This window comes from Ischnura elegans, chromosome 9, assembly GCF_921293095.1.
Source record: "Ischnura elegans chromosome 9, ioIscEleg1.1, whole genome shotgun sequence".
Taxonomy (NCBI): domain Eukaryota; kingdom Metazoa; phylum Arthropoda; class Insecta; order Odonata; family Coenagrionidae; genus Ischnura; species Ischnura elegans.
In genome coordinates this window covers 37656790-37679090 of record NC_060254.1, presented here as the reverse complement: position 1 = coordinate 37679090, position 22301 = coordinate 37656790, and the positions used below count along the sequence as shown (strand labels likewise).

At 37.7% G+C, this 22301-nt stretch overlaps 1 protein-coding gene across 1 annotated transcript; it reads left to right on the top strand.

Annotated features, from left to right (window-relative positions):
• The first annotated feature begins 997 nt into the window (after positions 1 to 997).
• Positions 998 to 22139, top strand: LOC124165523 (activating signal cointegrator 1). The gene is made up of 12 exons (XM_046542965.1): positions 998 to 1215; positions 1372 to 1481; positions 1669 to 1802; positions 2367 to 2451; positions 4533 to 4651; positions 8091 to 8236; positions 10422 to 10585; positions 14797 to 14948; positions 17090 to 17259; positions 19116 to 19237; positions 19948 to 20142; positions 21482 to 22139. The coding sequence occupies exons 1-12, from the start codon at positions 1136 to 1138 to the stop codon at positions 21580 to 21582; spliced, it is 1578 nt and encodes a 525-aa protein (XP_046398921.1). The 5' UTR covers positions 998 to 1135; the 3' UTR covers positions 21583 to 22139.
• The last annotated feature ends 162 nt before the right edge of the window (positions 22140 to 22301 follow it).

Below are 22301 nucleotides of genomic sequence, written 5' to 3'. Positions count from 1 at the left end.
CTGTAGAAAAAATCCAATCCAAAAATCATGTCAGATACCACATCATAGCATTCAGAAGCTTGAAACCTCTGTGGAGTATTTCAATGCATTCCTTAAAATCCTCTATTTTTCAGCTTTGCAGAAGCTCCACAAATCCTGTCAAAAACCTTTCCATGCTATTGAGAAATCATAATTGCATCGTTAGGTTTCCTTTAGTATTAATGCTCCTGGTAAATTATTTCCAATTTGAACAGGATTATTAAAGGCTTCTCACTGATTCTGAAAATTTCTTCATATTCTGTAGTATAATCCTTTAAAAACTCCTTTTTGGTTGCAATTTTTTTCTTCCAATAGGTTTTCAAGGAGACCCACATAAGCTTATGATATCTAATTCTTCCAAAACTTACAGAAACCTTGAAAATTTATGTTTGTGAAAGTGCCATATCTCTTCATCTTATCAACCATTCTATTCCTTTTTAATTATCTAGCTTTCCTTTTTGTAGATATCTATTCCCTTACTTGCTCGGCCAATTTACAATCAAGTACCAATGTAAGTAATTCCCACTTCTGAGAAAGATCTTATGCAGTGGTGACTGCTCTCAAGATGCCGATGTGGAAGAAAAAGTATGCACGGATATATTTTTTGTTTTACCGTATACATAGCGCTGGTTTGATAATGGCTACTTCAGTCATAATATTTATGTAACATAGCAGTATCATTTTTTTAAATATCAAGGAATAATCCATGGAAGAAGATGGAATAATCCATGGAATGATCCTCGTTGGTTTTTTTAAAATAAACATTTCAAAGCTTGTAGTCATATTTATGAAATTCTGGATCCCCTTTTAAATGCATAATTTCCATCAAGCTTTGAAGGATAACCTAATTTTCCAAATTATTGTACCAAAACTAGTAGATCCAAAACTGAAGTTTAATCAAGCAGTTCGTGCATTTTTGAACGGCCGCCACCAATCACTTAGAACTATGGGAAATGTTTCCCCTGATATTTGTGAAGATAGGCAATTTGTTATATGCCAATTTGTGATGAATTTACGTTTGTTGTCATTTGTGGCCATCAGCCGTCATTCTCGTGGCACTTGACCCAGTATTCTCGTGGTTGGATTTATGGTGTTTCTTGATAAATGATATTTAATTATGTCTGAAAGTGTATCGGAATGGTTAGAAGAGGAGCTATCGAAATTGCTGTCGTTTCCAGTGCCTTCGGATTTGATATCGTAAGAAATATTGTATTATCTTAAAATATTTTTCGTGTTACTTATTTTGAGGATCTTTTTTGTATCATTTGAATTTAAACTGTATGTTGTAAGTTTTATCACGTGGACGAAGAAAGAAGGGTATTTGCTTAATAGGAATGGGGTTTATCTTTTCAGGTACATATTATCCATTGAAAATGCGAGAGATCTTGAGGACTACCTGAAGACTCTGCTTAATTTTCAAGAACCTACTCATCGACAGCTACTGACAGATTTGCTGAGGAAATGTAAGTAAGCTCGTTAGATTAGTGGTAACCGTTCAGCTCATCATTTGTGGAAGACCATTGTTTTATTTCATGTAAATGACGTTTAAGTTCGAAAACGAACTTTCTTTGCAGTCTTCATGCATTGTATTGGGTTCATTAAAGGTTTTTAGGTTGTTCTACTTCTAATGTGTGATTTCTAATTTGTCAGCTGCTCGGCAGAATCAAGCCGGTAAAGGAAACAAAACATCTGAGGTAGAGGAGAAGTATACTGTTTCCAAGCAGAATGAAAAGAAGAACAAATCTTTGCCTCCGCCGGAGCAGAATTCGAAGAAAGAACAGCAGGCTAGTAATTTTGGCTGCTTTGTAATATAATGGCCATTAATTCCAATGAGTACTTCTTTTTTATATATCCCACAATAATCACCCTTTCTAAGTGTATAACATTTTAACAGCAATCCTAAATTCAAAGTGATGTTCGCGTTGTAATTTGCCTTAATAAGGAATAATAGTTAAATGATGAAATAGTCTTAAACTTCATGCAAGAAAAAGTATGTATATAACGGGAGCTTTATGTTACCTAGTGGATGGAGCACTAGGTTTCTGATCAAAGGGTCCTGTGTTCATATCTGGGATGAATATTTCTCCCAATGCCCCCCAAATAAAATCCTTGAAGTGTGAGGCGGCCCAGGGAAAGGAACTGGCCCCCTACCCTGAATGTTTGATATTCACTCGTCTGCGACCAAGTTGGATGAGCTCTACCCTCACCCATTCCAACCAACCTTTCAGGTTGAATCACTGAGTGAGTCTATGATCAGGTGTGCTCAAATTATCAGTGAATATTAAGGTGAGTAATGTGAAGGAATTTGGCTCTTCTTCCTCAATCTTTAATTTTGTTGCATTTTTCAGGTTACCGGTGCAACTAAGAAGAAATCAAAATATGTGGGCCTGTACACTCAAGAAGGACAGAACAAGGATGTAGTTCTTTTAAAAGGTAATTTTCAGGTTAGGTGGTAGGTGAAATTAGGTGAAAGCTTCATGTGAATTTGTCTCTACACTTCCACTTATTGTTAGTTTTTCTTTTTATGAGACCGATTCATAAATTTTAAGGTTGATGGCTTGAGAATTCATGCAATACAGAGCAAAATGTATTTTATTGGTGCACAGTCATCAATACTGATATCAGTATTAATATCCCCTTATGAAATTTCAGTGTGTGTGAACACTGTGAAAAAACGAAATATGTTTTTGCATGGTTGGTAGTGCAATACATATCTGTTCTCTCTTTTATCATTTTCTGCATATTACTGTAATGCACTTTCTGTGCACACCTTCTGTATCAGTTTCGCCCCCTCAATTCAGAAATTGTGGAACTACGTGCTAGGGATACTGTGTAATACATTTGCTCAGAACTTAATTAAATTGTCACTATGGTTTTTAGTATAGTGAACAGTACATATTCAATATAAAATCAGTAGCAGATACAGAAAACACTCGAGGGGGGGGGGGCACAAAAGATATATGGAGCTACCTATACTTTTATCGTAGCGAAAAATAATCAAGTTACATGCAACGCTTAAGAAAGTTTTATTTAAACTGATTATACACATATACAAGACAATGCCTTCTTATGACATAGAAGAGTTACAATTTTGGTTCTGCAATGTTCGGCAATGAAGGCGGCCCCGCAAGGGTGCATGCACACCCCATATGTATCCTCCACTGTATAAAATAACCCTTGTATTTTCAGAATACGAGGTAGCGGAATGTGCAAGGTTTATTTGGCAAAATTTATTTTTTCCTTCCATCTGCTAATTCTTTATATGAATTTCAGTCATGAATCTGAGTCATTGACCCCATTATTTTCGACATTGCAGAAATACGTGTAGGGTACATTTATGAAACATCTTAATATCACATCTGTTGTCTCAGAGATGTTCTTGAGACCTCTGTGAGACTTCTCCGAGATGTATTTATGTCCAAAAAAAATGGTCTCTGAGATGTTACATGGGATACTCACAAAAGTCTATGAGGTATCTCATGTGAAGTTTGAGATGTATTTGAGGCATCTCAGGAATACCTTTGAGTTGTTCATGGCCAGATTTAAATAATTTTGCCTTTTTAAATTAATGTATTAAACAAATATTTATTACGAGAAGTATGAAAAGTATATTATCAACCTTCTGCCATAGCTTGAATCATTTAGTTGTCTTCATTGGAGGATGATGGCATTCTAGTGGACTTAGAATGTCAGCAAAAAAAACCATTTGGATTTATAATAATAAAAATTCTAACAATTTTAATTAGCCATTGCTTGAATTCAAAAATTCCTTGTTTCTCACTAGAATTTGTTAAGAAATTAGTACGTACTTGTTTCTTTTCATTAGTTTGTGCTCAAAGATTAGATACCTTGGAACCCTGCATAGAGTTATGGGGAATAGGAAAACATATTATGTATAGAGGCGGGTTTTCTGCCCTACTTTTCTTGATCATTATGACCATGAATATGTGATGAACAATTTATTGTGATGACCATTGGCGTAGCAAGGGGGGTATCCAGGGGGTCCAGACCCCCCCAAAATTAAAAACACAGTTACTTTACTTCATAAAAGAAAACAAATCTTAAAAAGTAATGAATTTACAAAAGATTTCTTTGACAAATAATTTTTTTTTCGGTAATTAAAAGTGTGACAATTAGTTTAAAACCCTCTACGTAATACTCAGTTTTTCCAAAATTCTCCCTTCTGGTTTTGGATCCCCCCTCCCCCAAATGAAATTCCTGGCTACGCCACTGGTGTTGACCTTTTAAAAATAAGAATTCCATATTAAATGTCGCGATTATAATAATCACAATGACAGAATTGCTCCCAAAAAATAGGTATGCAAGGAATTGATGGCGTTTAAATGTGTAAAGAATTATTTTCTGAAAGTGTCACGAGTGTTACCTCTGTGAGATGTCTCTGAGACATTCACGATGTTTGAAATTTTGGAGACTATGGTGAAATGTCTCCGAGACATTCATTACTGTGTGGATTGTGGATTCTTATGCATGCTGATTATTGTCTTCCATCACAGGACGTCACAAATGTTTATGCCAAGCCAGTAAACATGGGCTGATCAACAACTGTATTCAATGCGGGAGGATCATCTGCGAACAAGAAGGCCCAGGACCATGCCTTTTCTGTGGAAATTTGGTAAGCACGAATAACACCAGGAGAGTTACTTTATCATAAGGTATTGAGTGTTGGCACAGTTACCTATTGGGTTGGGTGATGGGCTACTGCCAATAGCCTTGTGGGTATTCCTCTCCGCTGTAGTTTTCTTGTGTTAGTTTGGATTGGTGCACACAAAATCTTTGGATTTGTTGGTTTCTAATGGAAATAAGTAAATTTGAAAATGTGGAACTAAAACCTGGAAAGTCATGGATTTTAATTGAGTATGAAATATCAGGAAAAAGTCATGCTTGTTTATTGTGATAGTCTAATGGTGATTTTTCATTCTCCTCTTATATTCAGGTCTATCTTTGATATTTAAACATATTAATCCCATCATTTATTAATAATGAAAGACACTTTGTTTCTTCCACAAGTTTATAAAAAAATTTTATATTTTATCACCGGTTTCGGCTATTACACTTTCTTAAAGGTTCTGTACAAATAAATAACTTAAAATTTAATATTCCTCTAAAAAAATTCCCTTAAAATTTACACTTATAGTGTAATTTTTTGGCCTGTTTTTAGAAAAAAATAGCAAAAATGAAATGAATCAATCAACAAATAATTGGTTTAATGGCTGGAAAATTGGACATGAAGGCCTGGTTACCCGGTATATTAACATGTACAGGTTAATGAGTTGATGCATGAATAATTTAATGCATTGTAGGAGAATGTGTACAATTGTGTGAACCTATTATAATATGTTCTATTTTCTATTCGTGCATTTACTAAGTTGAGTAGTTACTTGGTACATATTTATGTACATATGTTCATTTTCTCATTCATACATTTTGACATTAACGTGCATGTTTCCATGCCACCAGAATTTTAAGAGCAGCAAGTTTCATGTGGCTTTCATTTTTGACATTTCTGCTATTTAAAATCTACCTTTTTCCTTGTACCTTAAAAGTGGCACAGCAAATTAGTTGCCTAACTCTGCTGTCCAAAGTACTAAATAAAAAAAAATGTATAATTTTGAACTCTAAAGTAAAAATAAAATGCACAACTTAGTCTAATTCCATGAAATTCAATTACTTCAGTCACCTCTGAATTCATTTCAAAGTAACATCTTCTGATTTAAGTATACTGGGACTAGCTGTGGTGATAACTGTACGGAGTCACCTACAATCCACAAACTGTGCAAAAATTCCACAGAGAGAAAAATCATTTGCCTTGACCGGGATTCAAACCTGGATCTCCTGATTTCCAGTCAAGCACTTTAGCCAGTTAAGCTACTGAGGCACCATTCCCCTCTGTGGATATTAGTTGTCTATTCTGGACAAGATGGTCTGGACTGCTGTGTGTATTATGTGACAACATATGAGGGTTGCATCAAAAGTAAGGCTCCCAATGAGAGCTTATAGTCCGATTTCTCCATGCAAGGAAGTTAATCCGCCTGGAGATTCATCGGCAACTGACTGTAGTTTATGGTGAAGAGTGCATGTCCATTCAGCACGTCCGCAAATGCTATTGGGCTTTTGCTGAGAGTCGCATGGAAGTTCACGATGAAGACCAAAGTGGAAGATCACTGGTTTTGGATGCAATTGCCCAGAAGATAAATGGTGAGCTGCTTAAAGATCGGAGTGTCACTGTCCGTGGACTTGTTGAACAAATTCGTGAAGCCTCCCAGGACGCAATTGAAAGAACTTCAACAGAAACGTTGGGTTATCGCAAGATGTGTGCTTGCTGGGTCCCCAGGATGCTGATGGACACAAGGAGCAATGCCTTGACTGTGCTCGCAAATTTCTTCAACAATGTGAGGGGGAGGCAACAAGGAGAAGTTGTTGGACTCTATTGTCACAGGAGATGAAACGTTGGTGTTCCATAACACCCCCGAAACAAAACACTTTGGTGGCAAATCTTTCAAGAAGTCTGAGCAGAGGTCACACGCTTCCTCAATGGGTTGGTGGGAAACTTCTTCAACTTATGGATACAAAAACTGGAACACTGTATTCTCAAAGTGTGTAAAAAAATGGAGACTACGTTGAAAAATAGACAAAAGTGTAAGCTTTTCAATGATGTGAAAATTAATAACAATTAACAAAGTTTTCTATTTGTAAAAAATATGGGAACCTTACTTTTGGCGTATCCTTTTTCAATACAACCCTCGTATTTCCTTTTTCCCAACCATTGGTGGTGAGAGGGTAGAGAGCTAGTAGCCAATCAGAGTCGCTGCTCCCTCCATGTCATCGTTCCCCTCCATTCCCTCCCTTTACCACTCCCTGTGGTTGCCAGTTGGTGGAAATAACTGTATGCCAGCAGGGTTCCCACTCAACCGTGAAAACCTTAAAACCATGAATAAGCTGTGAATTTCTTCTACCGCGAAAAAACCTGGAAAAAGCCGTGAATTTCGCCATGAAACCTTAAAAATCTCTCAAACTTGATTTTAGAACTACGATTGAAAGAGCAAAAGAAAAATTGAAATGTCCATCACATTTCAAGATCAGTCATGTGCAGACACTGTTCACGCATTTATCTGCTTACGTAGATTCTAAGCGCAATTATTGGTCCGTGTGCCGTGATGACACATTGACCTTAAGTCTGTACCAAAGCTGGAAGACTGGTAACCAAAGTGTTCATTAACCCTGGCAAAAATTCAGAAACTTCTTAACTTCCCTGGCACCCTTGTCCCTCCATTTTCCCGCTCACATACTTAAGCCGGAGCTGAATTTTGCTAGCGACGTCAGGAGAGGTAGCACTTTCATTGCTGCGCTTGCATTCACGGCGTCTGTCGCGTTTGTAAAATTTTAAGTTAACATGCGGCCTTGATCGTTACGCGATCAATATTTCTGCCTAAAATAATTTATCTGAAAACTGTGAATTTGACGACATCTAGACCGTGAAAACCTGGAAAAAACCGTGAATTTTATATTTCAGTTTGGGTGGGAACCATGGCTAGGCAGAATGAACGGTGGTAACCAAAAACAATTTGGCAACACTGTGAGCTGGAGAGCGATGTTTACTACACAGAAGTCGGGGAGAGACTTAAGGGTCCTCCACACTTCTGCGTGCCACTCTTCTGTGATTGGATAGAAGAATTAAAGGGATACAAGGGGGTTCAAGGTCACCCACTATCAGTTGGGAAAAAGCGTATAGTAGTCCAAGTCATGCGCACAGTGCCACAGCTGGAGAGCAAAGCCCAAACTTTGAACATTAGGGGTGTTTGCTTTTGACTAATAAAAGTACACGAGGACTAACTATGGTGATGACTATGCAGAGTCACCCACAATGCTCAAGTTGTGTAAAAATTCCACTGGGAAATACTCCTCTGTAGCTTAACTGGCTAAAGTTATCAACCAGAAATCAGGGGACCTGAGTTCGAATCCCACTCAAGGTGAATGGTTTTTTTCTCTGTGGAATTTTTGCATGACATCTGGTCGCCATATTAGTCTGTCATATAATTTAATTTAATGCTCAGGTATACCCTCCTGGAGAAGGAATGGAAATGCCTGGAATTGCCTCTGAAACACAAATACAGTACATGAAGCAGATGGCTACAAAGTCACCAGAATGGGAAGAAGCTATGGCACGAAGAGATCGGCTGTTGGAATATGATCGCACATGGTGAGGGTATAATCTTGTTTCTATACATTCCCATAATAATCTTGATATATGTATTATCTGTGGTGTGGATTCATTAATTGGTGAATTTATGTTATCCATATTGTACAAATCTGGTTTAATCTCTCTGTCCATCATGCCATTAACCATTTCGCGCCGGACCTTCGTTGAGGGAAATTCTTCCTCAATACGAGTCTCTTGAAAGTTTTCTTTACTCCTCTGTACGAAGCTTATTCGCGTCGACTGAAGGCAGTGGTTCCCTCCCTAACCATTTTTGGACCCAACTCAGTGGGGCACCGATCCCTTTCCTCGGCCTCTGTCCCAGACCCTAGAGGGATTAAAAGCCCCTTCCTAGGACGAGTCCGCGTAACGTAACGTACGCGGACGTAACTCCGTTGATATTAACGTTAGAATTTTGTTTGAAAATTCCATGTGGTCAGCAAAAAAAGATGAATTCATTTATGGCAATAGATATCATAAGTAAGCAACAAATATAGTTTTGGAAAACACACTGCAAATAACAGTAGTTGACCGCATGGAGAGGATAAGGAAGGGTTGACCTGAGCGGCCGAAGATGGGACTGGGTTAGTGCTAAGGCGGATCACGAGGGGCGACCGCGTCCGTGGGTCTATCGTGTCCGCCACGGTCACTTTTTTCGACCTGTGCTGCACAGGCGTGGCATTCATTGCTAAGGTTAGGAAAATTAACGCCGCACAGGTGTGGCATTCGTTGTTTATGGAAGAAAATCCTCGCCACACAGGTGTGGCATTCGGCGCGAAAGGGTTAAAGGGGGAATTGAGTTGATTTAGATTTGTGTTTTCACTATCTCATTCCATTAAAATGTTGGAGAAGAAAGGGTAGCACTGGGAGGTCAATTTTTATGATTCTCATTGCCAAATTTGAAATTTCTCTTCTGTCTTAAGTGAACTTATTGCTACATATTTTCCATAGTGGATTAATGGCATTGATATTGCATTGCCCCCTTCTTGATTGAGTTACAGAGCGATTGTAGGTAAAAGTCTGAATCTTGATCCATGCTCTTCCTAGGGTTGATGTTTAGTATGACTCTGATACCATTTTTTAAACTTATGCATACATAATTACTTGCAATACCATTGCACCTTTATTCATGACTATTTTATCTTACCATATGCGGTTCATTAACTGCTGAACTAATTTTAATCATCGTTAATTATCATAAGGGGCCTGTCTGAAAGTATATATGAAATGCCTTTGGGTCAGATCCACCATTACTCAGGGACTGCCTTTCCTCTCACTGTCAACACAACTGTGCATTATGTTGTGCATAATCAAATTAACCTTTGGTTTGAAACATCGAGGTAGTTAGCCTAAGGAACTTCAGTGCTAAGATTATATTATAGATGTACAGTACACTCCCGATTATCCGGGGTAATGATGGGGAGAGATGGCACGAATAATCGGAAAACACGGATAACCCAAACTTTCACTAAAATGTCTTGTAATGTTCATAATTTACGTAAAACAAACAATATATTATTATTGTTGCAGTTATTCTGTTATTTTAGAGTGATTTCCGGACTCATTGCGAGCTTTCTTTACCAGTTCGCGATCTTTTTAGCGGCGATAACATGGTTGTACTTGTATTATTAATGCTCCATGTAAGGCCTTGTTTCGAAAACCAGACATTCGTGGCTACGTGATCACGGACACAGAAAAGTGGTTTGCACGAATGCTTCAAAACCGCTGATCGACGTCAGAAACTACACTGTCAGGCACCACGCCACGTAGTCGCGTCTCGCACAGGTTGACCGGATTGCAAATGTTGCGGGACGTGTTTCCGTGATCTCGGAGCGCGGTCGCGCACTGCGAAGCTTGGGAAACAGAAACAAGGTACTCCCGTGATGCAGCTAGCGCGCGATCGCTTCCGTTTTACGAAAGGGATTCTAACGGAAATAATAAGCCCGATCTATCCTACCATTAATGCAGAAATTCCGATGATTTTGCGTCCGATTATATTTTTAAAAATAAAGATGAGCGAGAGAGATATTCATGCACGGATAATCCGCAACCCGGATAAAACGCAGCCGGATAATCGGGAGTCTGCTGTATATGAGTGTATTTATGGTCTACTTCTTGTTAAAATGTATTCAAGAATGCATCATGAAAATTTACCTTATTTGTTTGTCAATTGGATCATTCTTTTCAGTGAAAAGCGAACCAAAGTTATTGATGATGAGATGGATTATTTCTCATCGAGTTCTCCATGGTTATCAAAGGAGGAGAGAGAAGAGCTGAGGAAGAGGGAATTGGAACTGAAGGAGAAAAGGGATTCCTCTAGAAAAAATAAGACAATAAGCTTCGACTTTGCAGGTACGTGTGTTAATCCTCTGTTTCTATTTCGTATAAGTGGGCAATTCCATAGTGACTGATGCAGCATTTAGAGAGATTTTTGAAATCTTATTTTCATTTTCTTCTTTCCCAGTGCTGGGGTTGCACAATAGTATATTTCTATAGAACATTCAGTTTGTCGATCAATAACTACTATGTATGTGTGTGCAAAATTTAGCCTTTCTGATGTCTGGAAAATAATGCATTTATATTTAACAATTACGTTTCTGTGAAACCATGGGCAACATTTCTCATCACGAATGTAATTACAGCATACTCCCGATTATCCGGCTGTGGCTTATCCATGTTGGGGATTATCCGTGCATTATTTTCACTCTCAGCATTTTCATTACAGTGTGTCCTCGTTTAACGTCGTCCCGTTTAACGTTGTTTCACGATAACGTTGTCCAAAAATTGAAACCCTTCATCATTTAACGTCGTTATTGCTTCGCGATAACGTTGTTCAAATTATGCGCGACGAAAAAAAAATGAATGGCGAATAGGATGCAAGCGCATCTGATGTATATTAAATATTACTATATTATTGCGATTGAAAATTTTCGTTCGACAGAAAAGGTTGGCGTGGGTAGCGTATGTTAAATATGCATCTGAGCGAATAATTATCGCCTCATTTACCCATTATCCGTATATTTTTCTGATTCCAACCTAAAAAAATGTCCACGAAGAGGAGTGGCTATCCTGGTGGTTCTTCAGACGTGAAGAAAAAACCGCGACAGAACAAAAACTTGATATTATTATAAGAATTGACGAAGGTGCAACTGTTGGAGAGATCGGTCTAGTTTTAGGTTTTCGGATCGAGATTTTACAATTAAAATTTCTTCTGTTACAGAAAATATCGATGTTTCGCCATTAAAATACTTTCTTAATTTAGTTTGTATATTTCATTTAATAATGCCTTATTCCCAACCTTTTACCTTTGCGCTGCGCATGAATCGTTATCATGCTGAAGTGAATAATCGGTACTGAGAGTTTCTCGCGATTTCCGCCGGGTTAAAGAATTCATCTCATCACGAAATGTGACTTGCACTTCATTCTCGTGCTCCCGAGGGTCAGATTTTTTTCATTTTGGCCAGGTTCAGGTGTCTCCCTATTGGTCACGAAGTCTGCTTAAAAGTTACAGCTCCGATAATTGGCCTCCTTGGATTCTTACCCGGGAAATTCTGGATTCTTTACGAAGAAATCGATTGTTAGGAACCAATCTAAATTTTTTACATTGTTTCTTATGGGAAACACTGCATCGTTTAACATTGTTTCGCTTAACGTCGTGTTTTTCAGGAACGAATCAACAACGTTAAACGAGGACTCACTGTATCTTTATAAGAAGTAAAATCGGATGCAGAATCACCAGAATTACCTGCTGAATTTTAATACTAGGCTATACTGGGCTTATTATTTCAATCAAAATTCCCTTTCGTGAAACGTAATTACAGTAAAACCTCTATGTAGTGAACCTCTTTACATCATAAACCTCCGTACTTCATACCACCCTTACGGTCCCGTGGGATTTACTTGTAAATCTATAGGCAAACCTCTTTGTAGTGAACCTCTTTATCTCATAAAACCTCCACTTATCATACCAAGGAGACACCCATGAGACAGCCTAACTACCTCCGCAAATTGTACCGAGACAACTAGAGACCATTAATGCAACCATGATTACATACATGGAATGACATTGTCATCAATAAATGTTTCACCCTTATTTTTTTTACACCTTTAATATGCTGTAATTTTGATGTTAACCATTAGTTATGGCTATTTTGTTCCATATGAGAGCATACGTAACAGTAAATAAGAAAAAAGATATCCAACTATCCTAATCATTTTAAGAGACTGTTGAATTAAGAGAGATCACATCGTTTTCTCTTGAATCATGGTAAAAATCATGCGATAGCGCTCGCTTTCTGTTATCATTAAATGATAAATATATGTTCACTAATGCATGCATGTTTATTTAAACGCATAAATATAATGGTTTAAAAGGCCTTTCATTTCCAAAGTATATGAAAAAATGGTGCATATAACAAAAAACCTCTCTATAGTGTACCTCCATACATCGAATTGCTCAAATTTTGGTCCCCTCCATTACGATGTAAAGAGGTTTTACTGTATGTACATAAACGGAATCCCCTACTCTCAGTGCGTGACTGCACTCCGTGATCACAGATTCGCATCCCTCGGCAGTTGCAATCCGGCCTAATTGGGCCTATGTGGCATGGTGCATGATGGTGTAGTTTCTGAAGTCGCGCAGAGTTTTTGAAGCATGCATGCAAACCTCTTTTCTGTATCCGCGATCACACAGCCAAGGATACGTGCTTTTCAAAACCAGGACTTATATGGAGCAGAAGGCATACGACTACAATCACATTATCACCGCTAAATGATCGCGATAGACAAAGACAGCTCTCAATGAGTCCGGGATGCACTCTAAAATACCAGAATAAGTGCAATAATAATAATTCATTGATTTACGTATTTATGAGCATTACAAGAAAATTAAGTGTGCGTTTGGATTATGCGTGTTTTCTGATTATTCGTGCTGCCTCTCTCCATCATTAGCTTGGATAATTGGGAGTGTGCTGAATTTCGAACTTTCCAAATAAAGCTGCAAATTTCTCTGTAGTTGTCTCAATTTTTTCATCAGTATGGTATTTGGGGAAAGCTACACACGGCTCATGTCATTTGCACTCAAAAGAAGAATGCAGAGGTCTCTGCATATTATAAATTCTCTGAACAAGAGTCAGTTTATTCTCTAATTGTTTAGCCAGTAGCCAGAATATTGAACGTGCTCCTCTAGATGGAGTTATGCTTGGTAGATGATTTTAATGCGTTGATGAAAACAAGGAATGTGCTGATAGTCTTCTATGATTGCCAGTATTCCATTGCTATATATTTTAGAATATTTTTTTTCTCCTCCTATTTTTCCCGGTGGCTTTGGCAATGTGGAGGATATAATCAATATTATTGTCTTAATTTTTTTGTAATTTTTGCTGAAAAATACATCACAATCCCTACTTTCTAATTTCGAAGCCATGCATGTTCCTATGCATTATATGATGATTTTTTGCTTTTATTGCTTCATCAGTTATTGGTTTCAGTAAGTGCAATAAATGGAGGTCCAAGCGTATGCTATATCCTAGATAGAAGAATATAATGTTTTTCTAGCCATCGGCAGTATTATACTGTGATTTCAATTGTTTATCATTGATGAATACTTAGAACGATGTTTTAGGTACTACTCAATTGGTGAATAGTGATATATGTTTGAACTTTGCTCATTACCTATTTTTATTACTTACTTGTAATTCATGCTCATTACACTTTCACCTGTAATGATGTGCATAATAGGAAATACTGCCGTAATGCTGCAGTTAGTAAATTTATTTTGTATTAGGAAAATAAAATTCATTGGTCTAAATTGGCCTTAAGGCTTGGTTCTTATGGCTAGTACAGTGGAACCTCGATAAAACGACACCCCACGGTGCACCAATAAACACTCGCTATAGCGAATTGTCGCTTTACCGGAGGTGGTGCAAATAATAGCCAATATACCTCATATTACTCCTTTATTTTTATTTTCTCGCTTAGATGTGTTTGGTGTTTTTTTGGCAATGGTGTGTTCCATCAAATGCTTTCTATTCATGCAACTCATGGACGTGCGGGTATGCTGACGACTGCTTTCTGCCGCCCGAGGAACCAAAGAAGATCAAGCATTCGCGAATGCTAATACCACAATATTTTCACCAAAATTAGCTACTTATTTATCGAACGACAGTTTACCACATAAATTTGAGACTGAGCACTCCATTAACTTCATTTCTAACAGATCGCTAGCAATTACAGAGATTAAGTCTTGGTGTAAGTTTTGTCCGGCGGTGAAACCCTCGCTATGGCGAGAGTCAACACCAAAAGGGCCTCGTAAAAACGAAATTTTTAACATGCTTATTATAGGATCAATTGACGGTGCATAGGCTATCTCTCGTAATAGCGGGGGTCTCGCTATAGCCCGTACTCGCTTTAACGAGGTTCCACTGTATGTACCTATAGTTAAGTTATGTATGTAGTTAAGTATCTATGTGACAGTGAACAGACGAGGTCAAGTGTAAATTATTTACTTAACGACCAATAAATCTATTATTATTATATCTTTTTTCTTTTCTCATTTTTAATAGGAAGGAGAGTAATTGAAGAAGAAAGTTTTAATGATGTCTATGACCCGGATGACCCAGTGTTAAAAGCAATCAGTGAAAGTGTTCTGCACAAGGGCAAATCAATACCCGAGGACAACAGCAATCATCCCAATATGTTTTTCCCTCAACCAATTGTAAGTTTACTGAAGGAAAAATGATGTAAAAGTTATTCAACTATGGAAGTTAGCCAAAAATTACAGTTTCAAATAAGTACAGCAGACTCCCAATTATCTGGCTGCAGTTTATCTGTGTGTGAGTTCACGATAATTCGAAGTTTTTTGCGATCTTCATAAAAAAAATGAAATCGGACGCAAAAGTAACAAGATATTTGCATTTTTTAAATACAACGCTGCCCTGGGCTAATTATTTCCATTAGAATCCCCTTTTCAAAGTGGAATTATTTTATCTACTTGCTGACAAGGAATGTTTCAAGTTTACTTTGAAGTCTGCTCTAGCATTGTAGACGACTATCAGTGGCAGGAAGAAACTATTGATTAATTTTAGAAGATTCTTCAATGGTTAATCATTCATAAATTCAGGGAAAAGTTACTTATGATCTCTAATTGTATATTTCATATTGCAAATGCACAATTATTGCCGTGGCCTTGCATGCAGTTGAATACAGCCTAAGGAAACCGGATATTTCATCCCACTCAGCCTAACTACCTCCGCAAATTGTACCGAGACAACTAGAGACCATTAATGCAACCACGATTACATACATGGAATGACATTGTCATCAATAAATGTTTCACCGTTAAGGTCAAACTGGAGGGGAAAGGAATAGTAGAAGTGAAAGCAGTGGGGGATGTGGAAATAGAGATAGCATGAGTCATGGCCAGGCACTTGCCTGCGTAGACAATTTGCCTTATGTCCTGGTTTCCTATGACCGCTGCTGCGCAATGGAGTAATTGCGTGCCCGTTGCCTTCACGGCAGTTCCTTGCTCCTCTTTTCCAAGCATCGTGGTGCGGGATCGGGCTCAGTGATTACGGATCTGCATCCTGCAGCAGTTGCATCTCGGGCAACTTGTGCGAGATGCGACAACTGAGCATGGTGCCTGTCAGTGTGGGGTCCAGCGTCGCGAAGTGGTTTCAAAGCATTCGTACAAAACCACTTATTTGAATCTGTGACCTCGCGGTCATGGGTGCGTGGTTTTTGGAAACCACCCAGTCATCACAACAATTGTGGCCACAATGTGGCCGTACTGTGGCCATAATGGGTTGCCATTATGGCCTCATAATGGTTTTGACCCCCGGCCATAGTGTGGCCAAAGTGTGGCCCACCATAATGTGGCTTATGTATGGATAATACACTTTCTTTTTATCAATTGAATCAATCAACTTCCATTTTAATAACTTACCAACTAATCTGTATCAATAGCGACCATAATATACTTCTGTTTACAAATGTTTGGTTTGCCAATCTGTGGCCTTCCTGAGACAATCCACAGTGTGGCCATAGTTGCACATGTTTGGCAAGCCAAACTTAGGCTTGCCGCATGGCAACCACAGCCGGGCCATTATATGGCAAGCTCTGGCTAGCCATAGCCATAGTTACCACAGGTAAACCACAATCCGGCCACAGTGTGGCCATAATTTTTGTGTTGATTGGGCAGGTATTACATGTAGCAGTACAAATACAAGTACAGTCACGCTATAACTGCGAAAAAAATCACGGTCGGGAAGAGAAAGCTACATATTTACGATTTCGGAAAGCAATCTAAAATAATAGACAAGTGCATAAGTGATAATAGATTGTTTATTTTACGTATATTATGAAAATTACTAGAAATAAAAGTAAAGTATGGATTATCTGCATTTTCTGATTATTCGTGCCACCTCTGTCCATCATGAGCCCAGATAATCGGGAGTGTACATTCTTATCGTAATCCATGAATGTCTAGCTCTCTGTGTCTCATCAGTCCATTATTTTAAGTCAACACATTTTAAGATAAGTGAAAGTGAGGGACTCATTTGGATAATATAGTTAACGGTTATAAACCCTCTTAGTGCCACCAAAATTTGGTGATATATACTAGCTAAAAGTGTCGATGTAAATTTAAGAATTTTGTAGCACTTCATAAAAGAATGCAATATGAAGCCATTAGGAGCACTTGGCTTAAATTTTCTGTAGTTAAAAAATGGTACGTTTTTAACCTAAACATCGTTGGTAATTGGTTCTTACTGGCATCAGCTATCCAGGGATAACATTTTGTAACACTTTTTCTTCACCCTGTATATTTTACAGTTGAGGGTAACAATTTTTTCTATTCAGTTTCAGGATTCTAGTGATGCCAGCAGTAATAATCGTGATAGTAATTCCAACCCTGGTATGCCTGTAATTCAGCGAGTCCAAGATCAGGGACTTCTGGAGATGCATGACCAAGGACTTTGCCTAAGTCTTCACCAACCATGGGCATCTCTTTTAGTGTATGGAATAATGAAGTGAGTCATAAAGTTCTGATATATTTTTACTTGTAAGTTAGGGAGAATGGTGTACCGTTAGCACCTTGTAACAACTATCCTATTATTGACTTGATATCTTATAGATATGTATAGAAAAGAAATGTAAATTATTCCTTAAGGGAAATCATTACTATGTAAATGTATTTTTTGATGAGCAGGGAATGTGAATTACGTACATAATTTTTGGTCTTTGAAGGGATATCATTTCTCTGCATGTACAAACCTTGCAAAATTCAATGGAATGAATGGCACTCTCTGACTATCATCAGAAAATTACACCAAAAGATGGGTGATATTCATTAAAATAAAACTGTTTGTTTTAAGTTGAACATGATTGCAGTTCAAATTATGAAGTTGATTTGGCAAATTATGAACAGAATATTATTCTCAACAATATTATTTGAGTTTTATCTTGTATGGAATTACCTGCTATGTATGTGTAAAAGATTTTTCAATTTGGCAGATTGTGCAAGTCTATTGCTGGTTTTGTCTGCTACTATTTATCTCTAATTCATTCTATTTATGTAATCTATTTCAACTTTGTCAATTCTCAAAAGTCAATAGAGATGTGACTCTCCCATGTTTGCCCTTACCATTTCTTTTAAAGTATATTTACCTTGTAACCAGGGGTACTTTGGTCAATAATCTTGTTTGAATTGTGAGATTTCATTGCTTGCTGAAAACAGGGGAACATCAAATACAGGCAGGACACAATGTTTTCCTTAGCTTTACCTTGGCAAGTTCAAGCTCTTGTCACTCATTCTAACCTCACATTTTCCTCTAACTCCTCAGTATCTTACCTTTCTCTCCATATCTTCTTATGCTCCCATCTCATTCTGAGTGTTTTGGGATTGCGGCATAAATGTCAGTGCAGATGGTGGCTGCTGTGAGTCGTATTTGGAAAGCCTGTAGCTGTGTTTTGCCTTCTACAGGGTGGAGAAAAATTGTCAAGAAATTTAAATCCTAGATAGATGATGATGATGGTAGGAACCAAAATTGCTAATGATGTTTAGGTTGAAAATGCACCATTTATAAACAGCATTAACTTTGAGACAAGTGCTCCGATTGGATGCCAGTTTGCCTTTTTACTGGATACACGGGACAACTCCTGACTTTGAATGCCTTACCTGCTGGAGATCATGTCTTACTTAAAACGTCTGGCCTTGCGAACCCATTTATCGATTGACTGGCTGCACTATGATTGTGAGTTCACACAAATGAACTTCCCTCACCTGGCAATTTTCCAACATGACACACAAGTGTGTCGACAAGGTCTTGTGGTTAGACTCTACCTCATCCAATCTCTGGCAGGGAAAGCATTCGTAGTCACGAGTTGTCCGGAGCATCCAGCAACAAGGCAAACTTGCGGCCAATTGGAGCATTTGGCTCAAAGTTTCTGTGGAATAAAAGTGGTGGGTTTTAAGCCTAAACATCAATGGTAACTTTGGTTCCTACTTGCCATCAGCTATATGTACAGAAAAATCTGTGTGTGTGGGCGGAAAAGTCTCGGACTTAGGTCCCGGCCCTCAGAAATCAAACCTTGCAAGCCTGCTCTGGGAACTTGTGAACTCTGCTGGCATCAACTATCCAGGGTGAGGATTTCGTGACACATTTATTTTCCACCCTGTATAATGGTCCATGCTTTTCTAATCAACCTCATCTCAATGCCCTTGATCCATCCACATGTGACCTCTCTTCCGGTCTATCATAAGAATTTGCACTTGGTGCACCTATTTGCTATCAGATGAATTGTGGGTTGTACCGGAGATATTCCTGAATCAAGGGCACCATCAAATACATTCGGATACATGTAACATTTTTCGTTAAATTTACAGGGATGAAGGCCGCACGTGGTACACGTCTCATAGGGGCAGACTGTGGATTGCTGCCGCCTCCAAGGTACCTCTTCCACAAGATGTCAAGGAGACTGAGGACTTCTTTCGGCGCTTTGAGAATAGTAAGAAAAAAACAGGAGATCCCATATATCCTTGATTAAATGTTGTTTTATTACCTATATCAGTTAATTTTTAGCCAGTCCTCCCATAAATTCCCCTACTTTTCATTTTATACATTTCTCTATTCCTCATTTCTTACCCTCCTCCTCAAAACAATTTTGTGGTTTTTAAAGGGGATGGTAACAAAAGATACTACAACGTTTGCTTTATTACACAAATCAAATAAACGCAAATTACCAATGCAATTTTCCTGGGTAATTACTCATGAAGAAGAATCGGGAACGATAACACATACCAATACTTCAATAATCAAATTAGCTCAATGTGAAAACACAATTGATAAGTACCTATTCAGGACAAAAAATCGGGAGGGACGATGTGTACGACTGAGCTGCACCATTTCCATTACATGGCTGCTTTCCTCCTTAATATATTCACCGTCCAAGAAAATTGTTGTTTACCATTATTCAACTCGCACTGTTTCGTCATGTAGAATTATTGCTATATTGGTAAATAATTGCACTGAAACCTTAGTAAAAATTGTAGGGGAAATGATCATGGGTGTGATATTTATCTCTTTTAATTATCTGTACGGGCCCTCCTCTCCATTAGGATTGATAATAGAAGCTTTTGTGTACATTTAGTGTCTCTTGTTAAGGAATTTACTGTCATGTATCAGTGAGTGATTATTGTTATTTTTAATTTTTTGCAGATGAGAGTATCAAATTTCCATCACAGTATCCAACTAGCTGTTTGCTGGGTTTTGTGGATGTAGTTGATTGCTTGTCTCAGGAGGATTATAGGATAAAATACCCTGAGGGAAGGAGTGAGAGTCCTTATGTTTTAGTTTGTGAAAACCCGCATCATCTTCCTATTTATTTTCCTCTTCAAGGGAAACACAAAATATGTAAGTACCATTTGTATTGTTCAATTCAAACTATGCATGTGGTAAATTGCCATTCTCTTATTATGCATGTGGCATTTGGGAAAACTTTAAACGATGAATACATTTGTATTTCTTCTCAGTTTCGTTGGATTGACCCAATAATAATGCATGTTCTCGCTGGAAAAAGTTTAAAGAGGAGTTGGAAAATTTTCATAGATTATTTTTTCTGACCATTTGGTCACGTAGGCATATCAAGCATTTTCTGGCATGGGAAGGATTGATGTAAGAGTCCTTTTATCCAAGTCCTTCAGATGAAAAATGGCATATTTTCCTGAGTGGAATTGGAAGTACTAAAGGCCTTATCAATTATTTGGTGGCCTTAATTTTTGGTCTTTTTATTTTTCATTTTATCCTAGTTGTCATACATTACACGTAACAGCTCTGAGTTGAAGGTGTCAGTTCAGTTCGAGTGATCCAAGTAAAAATATTTTGTGTAATGAAGCCACAGTTAGGAAAAAGTTGTGCAAAATACATGGAGTACACTAGATCTGTATCCATTTTTGTATGACATATTTATCGTATGCTATCTCATTGCACATCCTATTGAGTGTTGCCGGATTACTAAATGATATTTACCTTTCCTCTGTGGGCATTACGTTACTCATGCATTTCCACTGTGTGTTGGTATAGTTTGGAGAATTGGTAGAAATTATTTAAAAATCATGTCCTAATGAAAGCTACATATCTATTTGCATGCTTACAGCAAACAAATTGTCTACTTCCATGAATTTTCACTTTCACTATGGGCATTTTTACTCTGAAATATGTAGCTATCTTATCCATTAAGGCTCAGTCAGTTTTTTAATGGCTACACCCGAAGAAGTGTTACACCATAAGGTGGTTTCTTAATTCTGCTGAGATGCATGATGGGAAGTCTTGTACAATTATAGGCTTTAGTGTTTGTCAATTATCAAGTGGATGAACAGTTTATCTTATTATATGAAGTATGGTCATTAAAATGCCCATTGGTCCCAAATGAGTTAAGATTCATTCTTTAGCATCCCAAGCTTCAGGAATTCCCAAATTATCCTGATCCAGCTCATTTTTTTCATTATAACTGTGTAAAAACTATCATGCATTGAATGTGTCAAGTCACTGAAATAAACTTTATCCTTGAATGCAGGTATGAAAATCCTATTAGATTACCCGATCATATGTACGAGTGATTAGGTTAACTCCTGGGGTTGTGTGATGCATGTTGATTGCATGAGAATGATTTTAGCTTTGGTCTTTTTTTCTGGTCATGTGACCAAAAAAATACTGAATACGTTAAAATACAAATGGCAATGCTTTATTTCAGATAAACTTGATCCAAAGATTCACCAAGCAGCTCAAAAGGCACTCCATCGTATTGCTAAGTTGCAAGCTGAAAAATTAATGGAAGCCATGGGAATCATGTAGATTGCATTTTTGTAAATGAAGTGAAAATGTCAGAAAAATTTAATTTTTTCTTTCATTATCTACCTCCTGTGTAATTTTTTGTCTGGTAGAATGTTTAGCCTCAAAATCAATATTATGATCTGGGATTCTACATTTAGGGAACTCTTTCCTCCCCTGTCCTCCCAAATGTAAAGAATATATGAAGCTGTAATTTAAATAATTTTTTAAGCTACTTATCCCTGAAACATGAAGTTTTTCACTCTATGGCCTCCTAAAAATGGAGAAATCTATGGCGATATATCAATCCACCTCCAACTCTCCACTTCGAGTGGCTCTTATCTGTAGCAATGTTGTTTGGCTCTGACAATGAGGCCATAAACTGGTGTACCTTGTAGTCCACCACTTGTAATTTAATATTCCCATTATATACATATAATTATTGCTTTTCCAAGGATGGGTATGTAATTATTTCACTATCTTTCCCAATCCATTATTGAACAGGTCATCTTTTTTATGGGTTACTCTTGTAGAAAATATGGCAATTTATTGTCTTATTAAAATCTATATTTATACTTATATTTTGTTGTCTTTGGAAGCTAATTTACGGGAAGATGAGGAAAGTAGGATTTTGAAAACCTTTGGAATGGCATTCCAGTTCCATGAAAGCACTGGTAATATTTCTAATGACCAATGAAACAATGCTACTGGACTCAAAGCTTCTTATAAGGGCAATAGTGACT